Here is a 21,869-nt window from a genome sequence, read left to right on the forward strand (position 1 = left end):
AGATTGTGTAATTTTTCTCGGAAATTAATTTTGTACTAAAATCTCTAGCTGTCCCTAATATTATATCTATTCTTAAATTATCATTGATAGCTGTTTCAGCTTTAAATATCATTTATTAGAAGCACTTCCTTTGTTTTGGACACAACACTTTATTTGAAATCAGCATAAACTATCTATCATGAAGGAATCTATAGATATCTCTCATATTCTAAGTATATAAATATATATATGTAAGATTGAAAATCTATTAAGCAATTCTTCTTTCATTTATCTGGATAAGCAAACTAAAAAAATCACATCAATGTTAGAAATAATAGGTTTCAGCAAGTGAAAATGACTTACACATTGTGATAAACTGAAATAAAGTGTTTAAGTTATAGGTTTTACAGAGAAAAGATAGAGAGAAGAAAAGTGTACATTTAAAGGAAAAAGATTTCTTGTGGAGTGGTTTTTCAAGATTTTTTGTGGATGAACCAACCATGCAAACATATTGTTGTACTGTCCACTAACAATCAGACCATTTAGTATTTTGTCATCTGGAAAGGAAGATTCCATCAATAACAAATTTCATTCATACATGAAAGAGATACAAAAATCAACAACATGCATCATTATTCAAATTACAGAAAATATTGCTTAAAATAAAAGATTTTATCATATACATCCTAGAAAAATGCAATATTTCAAAATGTATTTGCAGAATTTTAAATCATACTAATTCCTTACAAAACCTACATTTTAATGTTGAAAAGAAAATCTATCTTTCCTTTTTTTAATTTTATTACCCTAAAGTAAGATTGCATATGCATTGCACAGTAATGGTGTACTTACATTGTTTATATATAATATCCTCCATAGTCTGCTTCTGTCTATTGGAGGCATGAAGTCTTTCTTCAGCATCATGAACAAGTTTCGACATCAGCTCATACTTGGTTCTAGTAGCATACAATTCATTTCTTAAGGCATCATTCTAAAAGAATAAAAAAAATAATGTTTCTCAAACAATAGTTGACTTACTTCAAAAATTAAAGTACACAAATGTAAAGTTTAAATAGTTAATCCCTATTTCTAACATTGCTCTTTTACAAATTAACAGAATTTTAAAATCTTGTACCACACATTTGTTAGAATTATCCAAAGCTAGGGCTAAGTTCCAACATTATGAAGTCAACTGGATATCCATCTTTATTTTAAAAAGACATGTTAAATTCATTTTCAAATATTTCCTGTATTTATTACTGAGCAATTTTGTTTATTGTTACCAATGTTTTAAACCTGGGAAAACTCTCTTACTAAAGTATAAAACAAAAAAAAACAGCAAGTTTTATACTTAGGGTAACAATCTGATACAAAAAACCTTAGCTTTTTTTCAACAATAATAAAACCCTACTTTAAGATCAAATTTGGGTGGACCCTTCAGCATTTACATTACTTTAAAAAGAGATTACAAGTACCTCAGTCATAAGCTTCTGTCCAGATGTATCCCCTTTTGGTAATGTAGTAGTCCAGAAACATGTTATCAATGACTTCTCCTCATTCAAACAAATCTTCATGTTCTCTACACTAAGTGACAATTCCTTAAGGGTACTGTATTCTATACTCTGAAAGAAAAAAAAACAACATGATCTCATTTAACAGTCAAATTTTGTACACAAAATACTATTACTTTAACAACCTTCCCTGAATACTATGCAGTATTATAAACAAACTATCTTCTAAGCAAATGCTGGCAAAGAACAAGATGGTATTGAGGGCATTGTTTAGCTCAAATAAGGGAACATTCTAAATAAATCAATCTTTAAGATGATAAGGTAATACCAAATAAAGAGTTGGATTTTCATGTGCAATCCAACATTTATGTAAATGAGGAGAATATAAAAATTTTGGTATTTTTGAAAGAAATAAATTTCAATCCTTTTTCACTAAGAAAACTTGAATGTGAATGTTTTCTTGTTATTTCCAAAGCAGTAAGATAAAGAAGGGTTAAAATTTTAATAATACTTTTTTTAATCAGGCTTTAATACTACAAATTTCACATAGAATAGTTGTGATACAACTTTTAATACAAAATAAATACTTTTTGTCACCTCACATCAAAAATGACGAAGAAATGACCCCTCAAGTATGCATTATTTGTTTCGTAACATCATTTTGGTCAAATTTTCAATTTTCACTCCTGATCCAGATAATTTTAGTGTCTAGGGATTCAATATAAACATTGGCAACTTTTGGCTACAGATCATTTTGGATCCTAGATTGCAGCCAAGAGTTTCCTAAAAGCTTTGAGTTCCGAAAAATGCACAAAATCATTGTTTATTGACAAAATGTCCAAAATGTGCTTAATATGAAGACAAGAATGTACTCTAATGAAGAGATTTGTTTAACCTAGAAGTCAGGCTTTTGAAATAGATCCATTTAAGAACCAAATTATGGCCATTTTGAAATTTTATGATAAAGTTGAAATTCAAGGTCATATTTGGCCTAAAGTGAACCTTGTCCTTTAATATTGCATGGCATTTTCTTATTTCTGTACTTTAGCTATATTTTGAGCCAAATATAGTCCTTAATATCAATATCAATTGTCCTTTGTGGTACATGTATATTACTTATTTTATATTATAATGAATAATGATTTCATATCTGCAGAGAAAATCATTTTTTTCATATAGAAATCAGAAGTGTGGCTTTTCTATTTTTCATTCATGTCCTTTTTGCTATTTCTTCTTTTCCTGTCATTTTTCCTAATTTGCAGAAAAACAAACTGCAATAATTCATGTGATTATATTCTTAATTGAAAATTTCTTTGCTATAGGTATATTCTTAAAAAAATTACAGAGAAGAATAACTTTCAATTTCCATAATATATTAGCATAAACTAGCACTTCTGTTGAACCAGCAATCAAACGTACAAACTTGTAGATTGCACCATGTATATATAGCTTAACTTATACATCCACCAATCATGCTACATAGGTACATATATGTAGGACTCTTAAGTGCGATGGGGACGCTAAAGTGCGATGGTCACGCTAAAGTGCGATGGTCTGCGCTAAAGTGCGATGCCTCTGTACGCTAAAGTCCGATGGTCCGCGAAAGTATAGACGTAAGAAACGTAGTTGGATTATGACGTTAACAGTCGTTTATACAAACCAAAAATGAATATGCCGGAAGATAAATTAAGAATATTTGATTAACAACTTTTAAATCATATGTCCATGACTTAATTTCAGACCTAACCGTGCTTTGTCGGCTGAAGCAAATGTGTTTTTTGGGGTAAGAAGGCCTTGTGTCCTGCAGTCGACCATTTTACTATATAGATACAAAATAGTATACGCATAGGTATCCTGTATCCTGCTTCTATTGGAAGCGAACGGATACATTTAAATCATATGATTTGTTTACGTTGCAGTTTACCTTGCTGTCCCCATTAAAATATTGTCAGTCGATTTTATTGAAAAGTAACGTCGGTAAAATAAAGGTATATGTTTTTTAAGCGTAAATTATAAATTGTCGGCTAAAACATAGCTTGTTCAGTGTAGGAAAATATGACATGTATTTGTGAAAAAAAGGAGAAAGCTCGGCGAATATCGCATTTTTCTCGCATTTAAGCTTGAAGTCTTGTATCAATAAATGCTAACTTACTTATTCCGACAATGAAAGCATTTTGTATTTGTAATTTATAATGACTTACAATGTAGATCTACCTAATAAAAGATTCATAAAAGCATCATTCAGCGACAAGCTACACCAATTATCCAAATATTTTATACCAAAGAAATTGTTAAAAAATCATTTAACAAGAAATACAGTATTTTGTGACACATAAATTACTTTTTTAGCAATGATTACGTGGTCGGTCTTCTAAATTTAGAAACAATCACTTTATAGCCTACCGGTCAATCATAAAGCCTATTACATATGTTATACCTTAGCATACTAGCTTTTGCAAAAAGACTTGTTTTTAACATCCATGCACTTTACTGAATGTTTTAAGCCCTCGAACCTTACCCTATTGTTCCATCGCACTTTAGCGTGAAATACCATTGTACTTTAGCAAACAAACAACCATCGCACTTTAGCGTAAGACACCATCGTACTTTAGCGTAGACCATCGCACTTTAGCGTGACCATCGCACTTTAGAGTACCATCGCACTTTAGAGTCCTACATATATAATACCACTATATTCATATCATGCATTAGTTACCACCATCAGTATCAGATAATTTTACAGCCATTCCCAAGTAATTCAATAATGTACTATTAAAAGCTTGTTTTATTCAACTCAAAATCTAATCATTCTGATTTTTTTCCCTAGAACTCTAATTAAGGGGATACTTAGGAGGCAAATATCATCAAACATGCAAACTTCCATTCAAGGTCTCACAAACATTGTTGAAACAGTTTTTTTTTACATTGTCATATAAACCTCATACTGTTTTATATCTTTTCAAATAATCTTCAGAAATTGTATTAAAAATCTCTTGCCAAAATTATCTTGTTAAAATTCTATGAATTAATTTTTTGTAATAAAAATATATTTTGTATCATTTCACATACAATTAAAAAAAAAAATCTCAGTTTTTGAATAATTTATCATAGTTTCATATGTTAGAAGATATTATCATAAAAAAAATTTCATTTAATTTTCTCAACTTTCCTATGTATGCTTTATATTACAGTAATTAAACAGAATTTCTTTCAATTGATATAAAATCTATTTTTTTATAAAAACGCTTAAAAAAAAATTGGAAATGAAACATACATAAATATATGGAGATAGATCAGTATATAACAATTGTATAACCTGATTATTTTGTTAAGGAAATGAAACAGTAAATTTTCAATGGTCTAATAAGGAGACAGGCCATTGCCAAAATATTTCAGGGTCTCATACCATAAAGGGATATAAAGCTTAACAACAACTCATTTATTCCGACTAGTCTATTCATTTAGTTTTAATTAAATGAAATAAACAGACATACAAGGCGAACCAAAATATACCATACTTGACTGTATACCAAAATATAAGACTCATACAACATGCAAGGAAGCAAGATACCATATTGACATTAATTATCTAAATGTATAATATTAACATGCAAATATATATAATTCTACCTTTATGATCTGGAAATTAAACATAATATTTTCCAATGATTAAAAGCTTTCTATGCACTATTTTTTTGAAAAAGCAAGAATATATCATAAATAGTATTTTGACTAAATATTGTCATGTTTTCAATAATATAATGTGTTGATGATTTATTATGAAATTATAGTTTTAAAAATTCAAAATATGATTTCGAGTGAGTATGGAAAAATATAAATTTCTTATTTTTTCTTTACCACTTTGAAATAATAAGTACATTGCAAATGTAAGATATCAGATTCCATGAAAATGTTAATTGATTCAATACTTATAAAAAATACAAGAGTGCTTTTGCTTTAATATCCAAGAACAGCACCAGGACAAAATGCCATTCCCCTTATGATTTGTTATTGTTTGATATGCGGAAAATGTTGGTTGAGACCACCCAATTTTCGCATAGGCCTTTATAACCATCTAAGATTGATTGATTGATTGTTGGTTGCTTAACATCCAGTGGCAAATATTTCATGCATATTCAGGACCAGAACAAATTAACAATAAATACAATAGGTAGGTTCTGTAATTGGGGCGTCCAGGATTAAGGTCGGAGAAAATTAGACTGCCACAGGAAATTAGGGTATATTGGATAGGGACAGAAATTTAGCCTTGCAACAGGTCACCTACAGACCCCTCAAAGAGTTGTTGCAAGGGTTCTTAACGTGCAAAGAGCGTGGCACACTCTATACACATGGCATCGGATTTAACGTCCCCATTCTGACCGGACGTGGCTGCAAATTTGTACATCCCGCACAGCCAAACGGACGCCCCACTTTAGCAAGGGTTTTACTGCCGGTCGGAGGAAGACCAATGGTGACCATACTTCTTTCCCCCAGTCACCCTTGTAACCATCTAAGATGTGTCCACTGAAAAAACACTCCTTGAACTTATAGTTGCTTTGAACAGATATAGAACTTAAGCAGTCATTCATGTGTAAAATGTACTTGAGGGTGGCTTTTTTCATGGAATTTTTTAAAAATCCTAATTTTTTTTTATCTTGAAACAAATCCTTACACGAGTCATAAAATATAATTTCATGTGACCCGATTTCAGCATTGACCTTCTTAAATATCAAAATTGTGTGCACTCCATTATAACTAATAAGCTTCGATCCAGACCTTGCCATAAAACTTAACCAGACATTCCACATAAAATAAAGACAGCTAAGACCCAATTTTTGTATGCACCATTTTTTTTTTAATCCAAGAGATATGTAAACTCACAAAATTTAATTCCTCTATGGTTTGAAGTGTCTAAAATTTTGACCTCAACAATAAACCTGACTTACACCATTTGTTATATAAAGAGATGAGTTTTTACATTTTTTGAAACTATAAATTTCTAGGCAGCTGCTTTTTTAAATATCAAATAAACTGTAACAATACAGACTCATGTTTATGACATACCTCTGATACAGGAGCAGTTTTAAACATCTTTAATCTTTCTTGAATTCTTGCTTCAACACCATTCAGCACTATTAAACTTTCATAATTTTCTTTCTTAAGTTTTTCATAATCATCAAGCTTGCCTACAGCAAACAGATTTCTCAAATCAGAGTCTACTGTTTGTTGGAAGGTGAAATCTGAAAGTAAAGATAAATGGTTGGAATATCACAAACTGACAACTTTAATTCTTTTTTTTTTATCCATGATGTAAAAATGTTATTTAATTTATTTTGGTTGACAAAACAATCTAGTGGTGATCTATCATTATAAAAGAATTGACATAAAAACAAATATATGAAAAATTGCTTCAAAAGCAGTTCTATACATTGTATACATAACCTGGAAAAATCCAGTCAATAAATGACCTCCTACAAAAGTAGTTACACTTTTTGGCATATTTCCCTTAAAATTTGACAATAAAAAAAGAGACAGGAAAACTAATTTCGCAGTCATGCTTTTGAATTACTATTGAATACCGAAAATAACACTGTCAATTTTGATTCTTCAACTGCACAACTTTACCTGCTAATTTACTTGGAGGGTCATCAACATAATATGACAGGTTTCCTTCTGGTTTCCTTTCCTTGTGTATTATTTCAGTGAGTGACCTATGTAAAGGACCTATAGGCAGGGAATGAGTTGATGTAACGGTATCATGTTTTCTGTCAAATGAAGTACCTGGCCATGTGTGGATGTCAAGACTTTGTGCAGCTGTTGGTTAAATCACACAATTACAAAATTATTAAAAGCAAAATGCTTGTAAGGTTGATCACTTTTGCATATCTAAATATTTGTCAAGTTTTTTCTCTCTCATGAAATTGGCATTCAACTAAATTCAATAGGACAATAAGCATTTATATTTCAAGTCCCATCCATAAAAGATCAACCATACAATCATATCAGCTTGGTTATATAGCACACACTTTATTATACATTGTAGTAAGAGTAAGTTTCAAAAGTTAGATTATAGTTTTAGAGAAAAGCCACCATTATGTGCAATATTATCAGTGCATTTTTCTTATGGCTCACACTTTATGAAGTTTTAAATTTAAAAAAAAAATAAGCAAATAATTACCAAAAAGCAATGATTTAAGAAAAACTTTTGTCTTAATATATTAAACAAAGTATTAAACTATTAAAACATGTACATCCTTACCAAAATGATCCTCACTAACACTAGAGCTCTGTGAGAGACTGGCAACACTACTTAGTTGACTGCTCTGTGAGTTTTCATGCTGAACTCTTGGTTTCTCAGGACTGGGCTGACCATCTGTTGCATCAGTTCCAGTGGTAGTGCCTATTTAATATCATTTAGATTTGCATTCAAATATTATATATATATATATATATATATATACTGTGGATTCATTTATTTTCGTGGGTACCAATTTTCGTGGATTAAGGAAAACTTACATGTTCGTTGATATTTAATTTCGTGGTTTTGACGAAGTCTGCATACAAGCCTATGGAAAATTTGTTATTCGTTGAACATTTAATTTCGAGGTTCACCTGTACCCACGAAATCCACGAAAATTGGTATCCAACGAATAATAATGAATCCACAGTATAGTAATTCAAGAAAATCAGTCTTATACATTTTAAGATCACAGCATGAACTTCAAAAATTCTGATTCATACAATCCTCAACCTCTACAACTGTTCTTTTTTTAATTTTCATTTTAAAGTTAAATCATCATTATCATTTGAAGTTTTCTGTTGCATATCAGCATGATCTACAAATTTAGACAAACCTACCTGATCTTGCAGGACTTTGACTTTTAGCATTACTTGGGTGTGACCTTGGACTATGTTGATGTAATAAGTGTTCCTCCAGTTTCTGTCTGAGAGCATTGTTGGTCTCAATACATCTCTCTAATTGAACTCTTAAATGTCTTATTTCTGTCAACAAATCTCTAATGTCAAATCCACCCATTGTATCATAATCACCTTCTAAAAATCAAAGAAAAAATGGATTACACTAGTAAATAGACAAAAACTGTATGCAAGGTTTTTATCAATAATAATAATGAGACTGGGCGCATATGGTAATAATAACTCACATTATGGTATATATATTTTTTTAGGCTAATTTTTCTGAAATCGAAAAATAATTTAACAAAAAGTGAAAGTAAAATGGCCATTTTTAGTAAAAACTGTGGATTAACAAATATTCCAAGTCTATCATTGAAGAATTTTATATGTTGACTTCCAGGTGTACTTTTTCACCTCTTTGTTGTGGTTTTGTTGAAGTTGCATTGACCTATTGTCCGGAATATGCATGAAATATTTGCCACTGGATGTTATGCACTCAATCAATAAATCTCATTAACCTATACCCCAACATCTCCATTGAGTTAGATGCATTACATAATATCTGGTCAGGTGTCTTTAACAATATGAATTCAAGTTTACCTTGTTTTTCTAATTTTTCATACACACTAAGTTCTAATTTCATTGTTTGATTGAGGTCTTTATTTTCCTGGACTTGTTCCTGTAGAGTCTTTACTTCTGTGTTGAGTCTACAATAAAAAAAACAACCCTAAAATATTCAGTGTTAAAGATCAGAACTTCGTGTCAATATTGTAACATTTAATTACATGTAGTGCACAGAAAAAACTCAAATAACAATTTTATTCCCTTTTAACTTTTTTAAATGCTTTCGGTGCAAATTTTATCAAAATATTTTAATTTGATATGGACATTACTTTTAATACAGTTATATAATACAAAGTTAAATTCTAGTTTTTCTTATATTCTTCCATAATATTATATCTAAAATCTTTTATAGACTCCATGCTTAGGATGTGCTGGACTACTGCTGGATTTTATTTAATACCGCAGAAATTTTGAATACCTTTTTATTTCTCTAGCAGCTTTTCTGAGATTCAATTCGTTCTTCTTGGCTTTTTCTATTTCAGTTTTTCTTTGTTCCTCATGAATTTTCAGTTTGTCCTCTCTCTGTTGACAAATTTCCTCTCGTCTTCGACTTGAAGTTTCTAGAGACTGTCTTTCATCTTCTACAGACCTGATTGTAAGTTCTAGTTGTTTTATCTTTTCTTCTCTTCTATATTAAAAATAGTGTTCATCAAACTACATACATTCTTAAACCTTCAGTAAATTCAGAATTTTTTTGCAATGTTTTATTATTGCAGGTTTCCCAAACTCAGTATGCGTCTATTACCATTATGCAAAATTATGTAAAAAATGGTTCTTGGTTGTAGGGATATTTTGAAAGTCCCTTCCTACCCTCCCACATACATTTTAATGGAATAGCCCTTATAATTAAACTCACATTTTTGTCAATTGTTCAACAATCACAAAAAATAAATGCACGAAAACATTTCTGAATTTACATTATAAATTTTACAGAATGTATTTCTTTTGATGTACATTTTTTAATTCACTGAGTTCTTTGTAATTAATGATGCTTATCTCTCTGCAATATAGCCTTATTGTGCTATGCAGTGTAAAGCAAATATCTATCAATCAATCAATGTATTTAATGACTGTTTCTCTCTCTCTTTTAAACTAAAGACCTAATGGCATTTTAAAAACTCATTATGAAATTGATAAAAAAAAAAATACCTCAATCTTAATCTCAATAAACAGGGGGAACTTCTAATCAAAATACATAGTGTAAACTATCTATTCCAGATTAATTCTTCCCCTTTAAAAAAAGGGCTTTGTAAGCTATGTTATGAAAAAGTTTCTTTACATCTACACAAGATAATAACAGTACCTGCTGATAGCAATCTCATACTGTTTGATTTGATCATCTCTCTGTTGTATAGCCTCAATATACTGTCTATTTTGATCATCCTGTTGTTTTATGATATCATATTGTTCCTTTAATTTCTGTTCTTGTTGATGCAGACTTTGTTCCTGGAGGTCAAGTTTCTTCTTCATTTGAATCATTGTCTTATCAAATTCCTCAATTTTTCTTTGCTGAAGCACCAATGTTTTCTTATTTTCGACAGATTGTTCATCCTTCTCACGAATAGTTACAACTTTTTCCTCAATAATTTTTTCTGTTTCTCTTATAACTGACAACTTTTCTTTAATCACTTTCTCTTTTTCGAAAATACTTTTTTCTAAGGTTTGAACCAACATGTGATGATCTTTTGACTTTTTTTCAGCTGCCGTTTCGGCCTGTGAAAGTCTTTGCTCTAATTTGTGAATCACAGTTTCTTTTTCTTTATTACAATGACACATTTGTTGCATGTCATTTTCATGTTTTGTTACTGACCTATTTAATTCAGTAACTTTTTCTTCTCTTTCCCTTAACAACTGTTTCAACTTTTCTACAGTTTGTGTCATGTCATGAAAATGTGATGATTCAGCAAAACTTGACCTGTTATGAGATACCATATTTTCTCTTTCAGCACGGAGATGTACACTGTTGATTAGGTCATCTTTATCCGCTAGTTCTTGTTCCAGTTTCTGTATAGTGAACTGTAACTCTCTGACAACTGACTGATGTTGACTATACAGATATACATCTGAGGAAAAATCTGTTTCAACATTATCTTTCTTCATGTCCCTCTCAAGTGCCTCTCTAAGTCTGTCACTATCTTCCAATGACTTTTCTAGTTTTGTACGTAGGGCACGTATTTCTTGTAAATGTTCAAGTAGAAGGTCTTTATCCAGATCCCCTGCTGACTTACTAGGTGATTTCCTTGGTGATATTTGTGTCCCCATAGATGTGCACATCTTTTCATACAGGTTTACCTCATCTTTTAAAGTTCTATTTAAATCTTCTAATGCATTAAGACGGGTGGTCAAAACACTGACATTGTTAACAGGGCTTTCACGTCCTGTTGCATCAGAAAACGTCACATGTCTTGAATTGTCATTTTCTCTGTGCGAGTTTTCAAAATGGAGACTAGGAAAAGTGACATCGTTTCCATTATGGAGATAAGAAGGTGTATGAGATGCATCATAAAAGTCATGACGATTGTCCATCATACGTTCTTCAGAACCCAACATGCTTGTACATGTGTAGTCTGAAACTCCATTCTGATGACTTTTCATGAATGACCTGGAAGTACTATCTTGGGTCCCTGCTGATCTCATACTCGAGTCCATAGTTTCTTGGGTAAAGTTCACATCATTAACTGAATGCCCAAATGGCGCAGTACTTCCATCAGAAGTTCCTGTTGCATGACGTAACCTTTCTGTGGATTTTTCATTTTGATTAAAATTTGACATGTCGCTGAATCTTCTGGTGTCTGATGTCGTTGATGTTGGTGATCTTATTGGTGAGACAGTGTTCCTTGTATGACTAGTCCCCATATGATCCGAAGATCTACTGGAATTATGTCCATTTGTAGTTACTGAACCTTGACTACCCTGTACCAGTAACAGTTTATTTTGGGTAACCAGTAAACTTTGATCTAATTGACTTATTCTCGAGTTTTTTCTGATTACTTCTTCAGTCAATTTTTCAACTTCCAAATTCTTCTTGCTCAATTCCTCTGTTAAACTACAAATACATTAGGATAACTATCATGATTACATAATCATTTATTCTCTCGTGTGCATTTTACATTTGTTCAACAAAACATATTGAACATAAGTCTGTGCCCATGGAAACAGTGCTACACCACTAAGTTCAGCCTAATACTCAAAAATAAAACATTTAGCATATCAAAGGTGATCACTGAACCATTATAATGGTCTATACTATAGTTATGTATAATCTTGGCATAAATAAATTTTGAAATTTAATCTGCTTCATATTAAAATACCTTACATTGAAAACAACCGTGATCAATGAACCATGAAATTAAGGTCATACCATCCATCAGATGTATATTCTGAATAGTTCATATCTTGTTGTATTCATTCTAAGGTGATTAATTATTCTCTGTCCATCCGGTGCCAAAATTTTCATGTTTGAAATGTAGAAAAGTGTCACAAATATGCACAACATTCTCCTTATTATGAAGTGGTACTGATTTCAATGGAACAATTGAAAATTTCAGTTAAAAGAACAAACAGCATCTTTACCCATTAGTACCTCATAATGTATATCATAATTTTCAAATAATGAAACACTTTTGACCTCTGACTATAGGTATACTTACGTTTGTATATTCTGTCTGATGCTATCGTTGCCGTTAAAAAATGTGCTGTCCTCATTTACTGAAAATGAACCCTCTGTGAAATCTTGTTCTGGAAATGTTCAAAAGATTATGCATCATAAAAAAAGTTAATTAGAACTTAAAAATATTCATAATATAAATGTATTTATAAGATCCAGTTTACATTATATTCAAGTTGACCCATCAATTTCTGTCATTTTGCATTAATAAAGAGGTAATGTTTTAAAACATAAAAGATCTGAGGTCAAATCCCCTTTTGATTTAAATTTTAAAAAACACATAAAAACAACAAAAGCAAGATTGGAACATCTTTTTTCTCTCTAGATATATCATTAAGAACCCTTTTTGATCTTTCAAAAGTTGCTAGATCTAACCCTTATTTAAAGCTCTACATTTTTAAGCAATATATGAACTTATATTTACTTTTGATAAGAAAAGTAAAAAAAAATGTCACAAAAAGAGCTACCTAATAAAGTTGATGACATGGACTGAATCATATGACGTGATTTGTCTACTTTCTGTTTAATTCCTCTCATGTTACCATGGCGACCATCTTCGTCAACATGCATCAATTCACTTAAAAATTCACTCAATTCATTTAGCCATCCTTCTAATTGAACACATGAATTCTGAGTTTCGGCTAATTTTTTGCGTAGGAAAAGAATTTCAGTTTTGTGTGTTTCAATGATCTGTTTTGAGGGTGATCCCTGAGAAATATTATGACCATCCAACTGATCTTGATTTTGATATCTCTTCAATTCTAATTTCAAATCAGATAAACTGTTTTCAAGTCCTGATATTTTCTGTCTTAGGTAGAGGTTATTTTCTTCTGAGGCAGACAATTTACACTGTAAGTCACGCAAAGACTGACGAGGGATAAATGTGTCATCCATATCATGATGCGTTTGCGTTGACATTCCACCCATACTTGTGTCTCTCTGACCCATACTTGCATCTCTCTGAAACACAACATGTAATAAAGAAATCTAGAAATTTATGCTCTTGCTTATTTTTCAGAAGTAAGTATACCTGACAACCAGTTGGGAGATTATTGGTGTAGATCTATTGATAAAAAATGTCTTATTTTGAATTCATAACTTATTTCAATGCATCGTCTGATATTTATTTTAAGTATTAAGAATGTAAAGTAGTGTCCTCCTAATTGAATAAAATAAAAAATAATAAAAACGTTTGTCCCACTTGCAAGCAAACTGGTAATCATGCACCATAAGTATTCAACAAATGAGGAAGTAAATCAATAAAAATATTCCTCTTGATACTATCTTTTGATTGAAAGAAGCTTCTGTCCAAGTTTGGTAAAAATCCAGGATAGTTTATGAATCTAATAAATGTTTAAAAACTTTAACTGCAGACTGAATGTAATGTTAACTGGAAGAAAACAAAATTTCCTTCTAGATACTAGCATTTGATCATAAACAAGCTTCTGTCCAAGTTTGGTACAAATCCAAAATAGTATAAGAAAGTTATTAAAATTTTAAAAACTTTAACCACAGAGTGAATATGTTGTTTCCTGGCAGAAAATCTGGGTCCATTTAAAAGTAAAATACGGAAAAATTGGATTTATTTTTTTACAAAATTTACTTCTAGATACTATCTTATGATCATAAACAAGCTTCTGTCCAAGTTTGGTACAAACCCAGGATAGTTTAAGAAAGTTATTAAAATTTTAAAAACTTTAACCACAGAGTGAATGTAATATTTCCCGGCAGAAAAACTAAGTCCATTTATAAGTAATATACAATATACGGAAAAATTGGATTTATTTTTTTTCAAAATTTCCTTCTAGATACTATCTTATGATCATAAACAAGCTTCTGTCCAAGTTTGGTACAAATCCAAAATAGTATAAGAAAGTCATTAAAATTTAAAAAACTTTAACTACAGAGTGAATGTGTTGTTTCCTGGCAGAAAATCTAAGTCCATTTAAAAGTAAAATAAGGAAAAAATGGATTTATTTTTTTACAAAATTTACTTCTAGATACTATCTTATGATCATAAACAAGCTTCTGTCCAAGTTTGGTATAAACCCAGGATAGTTTAAGAAAGCTATTAAAAAGTTTAACCACAGAGTGAATGTAATATTTCCTGGCAGAAAAACTAAGTCCATTTATAAGTAATATACAATATACGGAAAAAATGGAATTTTATTTTGTATACAAAATTTACTTCTGGATACTATCTTATGATCATAAACAAGCTTCTGTCCAAGTTTGGTACAAATCCAGGATAGTTTAAGAAAGTTATTAAAATTTCAAAAACTTTAACCACAGAGTGAATATTTGTGGACGCCGCGCCGACGACAACGAAGACGGAATGTAGGATCGCTATGTCTCGCTTTTTCGACTAAAGTCGAAGGCTCGACAAAAACAATCTTGAAAATTTACAGTAACAAATATCTTAGCAATGCTGTTTAAACATAGAACCAGTTAATATCCCTAAAAGGTATTTTGATTCCTCTCCCCACTCAAAAGTATCTTCAGCAGCCTGTGTTCTTCACAATTTATGCTAGAGTTCCTAAAGTATTTATGAAGTTATCCAGGCAAGTTACCACAAACAAAATAAACTTCTCTTTTAAATTTTAATCTGAAACTACTTTCTGAAATTTCTGGGAACATAAATCTTTTAAAAATATACAATTGGATGATAAAAAACCATGGCACAGTGCCATTTACTTCAAGCAATACCTGTTTCATTATCAAATGACTAACAACTATCTTATGATCATAAACAAGCTTCTGTCCAAGTTTGGTACAAATCCAGGATAGTTTAAGAAAGTTATTAAAATTTCAAAAACTTTAACCACAGAGTGAATATTTGTGGACGCCGCCGACGACAACGAAGACGGAATGTAGGATCGCTATGTCTCGCTTTTTCGACTAAAGTCGAAGGCTCGACAAAAACAATCTTGAAAATTTACAGTAACAAATATCTTAGCAATGCTGTTTAAACATAGAACCAGTTAATATCCCTAAAAGGTATTTTGATTCCTCTCCCCACTCAAAAGTATCTTCAGCAGCCTGTGTTCTTCACAATTTATGCTAGAGTTCCTAAAGTATTTATGAAGTTATCCAGGCAAGTTACCACAAACAAAATAAACTTCTCTTTTAAATTTTAATCTGAAACTACTTTCTGAAATTTCTGGGAACATAAATCTTTTAAAAATATACAATTGGATGATAAAAAACCATGGCACAGTGCCATTTACTTCAAGCAATACCTGTTTCATTATCAAATGACTAACAACTATCTTATGATCATAAACAAGCTTCTGTCCAAGTTTGGTACAAATCCAGGATAGTTTAAGAAAGTTATTAAAATTTCAAAAACTTTAACCACAGAGTGAATATTTGTGGACGCCGCCGACGACAACGAAGACGGAATGTAGGATCGCTATGTCTCGCTTTTTCGACTAAAGTCGAAGGCTCGACAAAAACAATCTTGAAAATTTACAGTAACAAATATCTTAGCAATGCTGTTTAAACATAGAACCAGTTAATATCCCTAAAAGGTATTTTGATTCCTCTCCCCACTCAAAAGTATCTTCAGCAGCCTGTGTTCTTCACAATTTATGCTAGAGTTCCTAAAGTATTTATGAAGTTATCCAGGCAAGTTACCACAAACAAAATAAACTTCTCTTTTAAATTTTAATCTGAAACTACTTTCTGAAATTTCTGGAAACATAAATCTTTTAAAAATATACAATTGGATGATAAAAAACCATGGCACAGTGCCATTTACTTCAAGCAATACCTGTTTCATTATCAAATGACTAACAACTATTTTTACCTGTGACATCTGTGACTTTATTACAGCTTTATATTTCTCCATGACTGTCTTAAGTTGTCTGACCTGTTCCTTCAACTCAGAAACATTATCTGTATTTCCATAACTTTTGTATTTTTCTGAAAAATCTGACTCTGAAGATTCAGTTTGTGAGTCCACCAATAATTCAGGAATGTTATCGTAAGAAAGAGTCCTGTTGTTCCTACACAAGTTTCTACCTCCAAGAGCCATGACAATGTTTGATTCACTGTTTGAACGGCTTCCTAGAGGACTCTTAAATGATAGTCCATTTTCCTCTAATAAGTTACGATAATATTTCATCTTTTTGGTCTGAAGTCTTACAGTCCCCTCAGTGGCTTCCAGTTTGCCCTCTAAGGCTTGCATTCTACCGCGAGCTTCCATCAAAAGACTTTTAAGAACATCTGGACTATCTCTATCAGAAGAATTAGATCTCATTGGAGCAGGTTTTTGTATTTGGGGAATTTTAGAATTCCTCTTCTGACTTTTGTTTTCAATCTGACCATTTGTTATGATTGCATCACTCCAAGGTGCAGTTTGGCATGAAACATTGGATTTGTCATGTCTTGCACCAACATTGTCCAACTGTGTCTTAAGATTTCTAATTTCATTTGCCATTTGCACTATAAGCTCAGGATTGAAACCTTCTGTGTTAGCACTTTGTGAATTTAAAGCAATCTGCTTTTTAAGAAGCATATTCAATTCTTCAAGATTACCAAGTTGTACTTTCAATTTTAAGTTTTCATTTTGTAAGTCTGTTAAATTTGGTACATCTTTCAAGTCCATAGTATCGACAGCAAAGCCTATGCTTGATTTCAGTTTCCTGATCTCTTCATTCTTAACACTTAATTCCTGTGTCAGTCTTTCTATTTCTAAATGCATCACTGGTAAACTACTAACATCACTGTCATTTCTTCCTGGAATCTCTCGACTATCAAAACCATCAACTTTACGGCGTAATTCATCATTTTCCTTTCCAGCTTTGTCAAACTGATTTTTCATTTGACGAATAAACTTTCTCAACATGGGTGCAGACATTTCTGACAAGCTCTGACGATTCAATGGAATATCAGAATCAGTTGATGATGGGGACCAGGTTTTCAGAAGCTGTGGCTTTTTATTTTGGACCAAAGGCCAAGAGTAGGAATGTTGTGGTACTTCAATATCTTGATTACGTGGTGTGGTGTCACTTGACCGTCTGGAGTCAGATGTACCAGCAGTATCACTACAGGTTGACTGGTCACTGAATCTTCTTTCCATGTCAAAGTGTTCATCCTGTGAACTATCCTTGGATCCTGAAATCATTGATACAGAAAATATTCTAATGTTTCCATAATGCAAATTAAAAAAAAACATTAAAATTTCATGGAAGGATATAAAAGCAAGCAAAGATATGGAAATGTGAATCTTAACCATGTCAACATCAAACAACAAATCAATTTCAGTCTGCAACATTTAAACCAATTCAATAATCACAAAAAAATAAATATCATTTAAGCTATTTGAATGAATTGTTAATGAAAATATCTCATTTTGTTATATATTGTACTTTTTTTTTCAATCAAGAATTGCATCAGAAATGAAGAGATACCTTTGCTTGGCGATCTGGATTTCTGTTGTTCTAACTGCTGCTGTAGTTTGTTATTCCTTTGAATGCCAGCTTCTAGTTCTCGTTTCAGGGTTTGTATTGCAGCTACTTCAGCCTCTAGATTGTGTGATTTCTCACTGAAAAATAATACATTTCTCTAAAAATATACCAGCTGTTGAGAAAAAATTTCAATCAGAAATAATTGGGAATTTACCAAAATGGTTTTTTTTTCTGACACACTACAGAAAAACTGACAGAAAATTGGAACAAATCTATTAGGCAAATGGTCAATTCCCCACATATTTGGCTTAATATCATATTTTGATTTTTTTTTCTCATATATAAATCCTTAGGGGTTTCTAAAGGATTCAAAAAAATATCGATTATAGAAAATATCATTGAAATTTTTAAAATCTACACAGTTTTCATTTTTTGATTTCTTTTTATTAATTAATTTTTCTGCATTGATACATTTAAAAACAATTCTAGTACAATAGTTTATATTTATGAATAGACAAATTCACTTTCCCTTTATGTATGACATATCTAATCCACATGTAACTGTGAACATTTTGTTATACACAGTTTTTGTTTTGATTGTATAATTTAATTAAACCAGTTAATTTATTTCTCTCACTTGTGAATTGACTGCTACAAAGCTGAATTAGTTTTTAATTAAAATATATTAAATATTTATTTCAAAATTATAATTCAAATGACAATATTCAATTAAATATCAACAATAATTAATCTTCTTTACATGGACTGAATGCAAAATATTTGTTCCTTTAGACAAAAAGTAATCTTATTTTACTATTTTATTGACATAAAGGATTAAGGATTATAATATTAAATATTGTCAGAAACATATTATTGGCTTTTTTAAAGTTGTTAAATCTTTAACCATAAATGTATTTTTTATCTGCTTGTGTGTCTTGGAATAAGGTAATCATAAATTTCTCAGTTAAACAGTTGGCTTATATGGGCTCCTATATGTAACATTTACATTGTAGACAGGTCTGGAAACAATAAAATACTGAAGTACTCACAACATTGATTTTTCCTTTAGATCCAGCAGAATTTGTTTCTCAGCTTCCTGAATCCTGTGCAGCTCATTCAATTCTCTTTGTATAAAGTCCTGGTACTGTGAAATAGAAAACACAAATCATGCAAGATCAACCTGTTTTATCTTTATAGTTCAAACACATTTAATATTTCAAAGAAAGTTGTTTGGGAATGCAAAGTTTTGTTTTTTTATAAATCCCATCATATATTTTGACATCCTGAATAATTTCTTAAAGCTGCTCATCAAATTTAAAATTATATATATATTAATATTTATTAAGATCTATTCAATGAAAAAAAAAAAATCCAAGGGAGATAATTTTTACCTGATCATTATTTCCATCAGAGTTGTCTCTCATGTAATACACTTGTTTTTCTGTTGTGTGGATTTCTTTCATACTTTGGTGAGCTGATTCAAGTTGTTTTCGTAAAGAATTCTATAGAAATGAAACAAAAATAAAATAATTTTGCTAATAAAGTTCATATAAATAATCTTAAAAAATTATCAGTTTTAGTTAAATATATCTTCATTCTCATGTTAAAACCAAAGTGCAATGCTATAGAGACATATACAAATGTAAAGTAAAGACATGTCAGAGGTGGTTAAAGTTAGAAAAGTATGACATCAAGAAATGAAAGCTCTTCATTTGTTTCCAAAAATTTCTACAGATTTACTTACAATTTGTTCCCTGAAGTCTTCTTCTGTTTGTTTAGCAGCTTTAAGAGCCTCTGTTTTTACAGCTAACTGAAGTTTCAGTTCCTCTAAGGCTACATGAAAACCTGCTTTAGGACTCCTTGATCCATCTCTGTCTAACTGAAGCTTTAATTCACCAATTTCATCTGTGAATCAACATTATCTCATTAAGTTACTATCAAAGATAACATTTTAAGAAAAGACATTCAACTGTATAACATTCTTTTTCTTTTTTTTGAGGTACAAAATTGGCAACTGATTTTCAATGATTTCTTATTGTAAAACAAAGTAATATTCAGAAATACATTTTTTTATATAGTTCATATATATAGAAATTAACAAGAAGACAAAGACTATATACATTTTTGACATAGTTTTGTTTTGAAATAAACAAAAAGACGAAGACTATATTGTGAATACCTTTTTTCTTAGCTAACTGATTCCTAAGTTCATCAGCCTCATCTCTAAGTCTGTTATTATCCATCATAGTTCCACGTGATGCTGCATGTACCTGCTGTAATCTTTGGATTAGTTTGTCTTTTTCCTGTCCACTCTCAACTAAGGTCTGAATAAAACAATTCAGATCTACAGTCAATTTTTGTCATTAGATACAATTGCCTGTGAAATTGTTATCAAATCTCTTTCTTTTCTTGCATAAATAAACAAGCAACACAAATTAAAGACATATTCAATCTATGTTTAAAGCCACAGAGAATTTTTTTTCTAAAGCCAACACTTAAATATTAACACATTCCGTATATTTTCAAGTATTTTCATATAACCCACCCTTGTAATCTAACACACAACCCATATATTTTCATCAATTTTCATAGAAATGAACTGGTATGGTAAAATATCAACAACATATTGCAACTTTTAATCATTAAGCCAATTTATTTGCGAATCAGAGTTTTTGAGTAAAACATTTTTATGACGGAGAACAACAAGCATTCTGAGAGTATTGCATGGTAATACATAGTCCCCTACCGGGTAAAAATTCATTTTACTGGAACAAAATGCTTACTTGTTCTATAACTTGTCATGGTGTAAACAAAAAGTAAATATCATGTCAATATCTTCAAGCATGACTAAAAACAGTGTGGAAAACTGATTATATGAGTGAAAAAATATTAGATATGATTAATAGTTCTCTAAAATTAGATATGATGTAATATAGTGTATATCTATTTTCAAATTATAATCAAATATAATTAATAGTTCCAAATATTTTTTCTTTCATTTGTCACAAACTGATATAGATTTGTAACTTATATATAAAATGTCAACAACTTTTATCTACACAATGTAATGTATTGAAATATATACATTAATAAAAATAGATTATTATCTAATTAAAGGATTTCTCTTCATAATTTTTTTTTATATATATAGCAGTCAGAAAATTAGTTTATACTAAATAACAACCAAACCTGCCAAAAAATTCTTCAAATAATTTAACAAAGAATGTCTTTTAAAAAATGAGTTATCTCCCTTTGTACAGAAATATGGTTTAACATAGTACTCTAACATTAGATATGGACTAAATCATCAGACCGGAACAAAATTCGAACTTGACCTATAACTTGTCATGATAAAACTATATACCAAATATCAAATCAATATCTTCAAGAACGAAGAAAAAAAGTGTGGAAAGCTGATTTGCCGGACTGACGGATGGACAGACGGACGGAGTGCAAACCTAAAGTCCCCTTCGACTTCGTCGGTAGGGGACTAAAAAGGGAACAACAGAAATGAAAATGACTTTTGAACTTGAATTGTTTATACAATTATAAAAAGCTAGGTTACATTCTCCCTCTTACCTCAATTGTTTTGTCCTTATCCTTTAGTGCTCCAGCAAGTTTGTCTATGGCCTGTCTGTGATCCTGTTCAATATCAATTAGTTGGTTTTCTGAACTCTAAATATAAAAAAAAAACAGTTAGAATTAATTCAATGTTTTATTAGTACAAGAATGTGACTAACTTCAGATGACATTTTTGTAGCT

General features: G+C 30.8%; 1 protein-coding gene across 6 annotated transcripts in view; it reads right to left on the reverse strand.

Moving 5' to 3' along the window:
* Nucleotides 1-21,869, reverse strand: part of LOC127730213 (myomegalin-like) — a 100,401-nt gene that overhangs the window by 4,573 nt on the left and 73,959 nt on the right. For 5 of the 6 annotated variants that reach the window (XM_052238497.1, XM_052238496.1, XM_052238495.1 and 2 more), the window contains 18 exons: nt 21,687-21,782; nt 20,287-20,431; nt 19,852-20,012; nt 19,499-19,609; nt 19,157-19,251; nt 18,111-18,244; nt 16,505-17,814; nt 13,164-13,656; nt 12,680-12,767; nt 10,333-12,075; nt 9,448-9,657; nt 9,006-9,112; nt 8,349-8,543; nt 7,750-7,890; nt 7,116-7,304; nt 6,555-6,730; nt 1,455-1,601; nt 832-970 (listed from right to left, as the gene is read on the reverse strand). In XM_052238497.1, coding sequence (XP_052094457.1) covers nt 832-970; nt 1,455-1,601; nt 6,555-6,730; nt 7,116-7,304; nt 7,750-7,890; nt 8,349-8,543; nt 9,006-9,112; nt 9,448-9,657; nt 10,333-12,075; nt 12,680-12,767; nt 13,164-13,656; nt 16,505-17,814; nt 18,111-18,244; nt 19,157-19,251; nt 19,499-19,609; nt 19,852-20,012; nt 20,287-20,431; nt 21,687-21,782 — 5,680 coding nt within the window. The remainder of the gene's footprint in view (nt 1-831; nt 971-1,454; nt 1,602-6,554; nt 6,731-7,115; nt 7,305-7,749; nt 7,891-8,348; nt 8,544-9,005; nt 9,113-9,447; nt 9,658-10,332; nt 12,076-12,679; nt 12,768-13,163; nt 13,657-16,504; nt 17,815-18,110; nt 18,245-19,156; nt 19,252-19,498; nt 19,610-19,851; nt 20,013-20,286; nt 20,432-21,686; nt 21,783-21,869) is intronic. The other variant, XM_052238499.1, reaches the window with a different exon arrangement.

Source organism: Mytilus californianus, unplaced genomic scaffold (assembly GCF_021869535.1).
Source record: "Mytilus californianus isolate M0D057914Y unplaced genomic scaffold, xbMytCali1.0.p SCAF_2, whole genome shotgun sequence".
Lineage (NCBI taxonomy): Eukaryota > Metazoa > Mollusca > Bivalvia > Mytilida > Mytilidae > Mytilus > Mytilus californianus.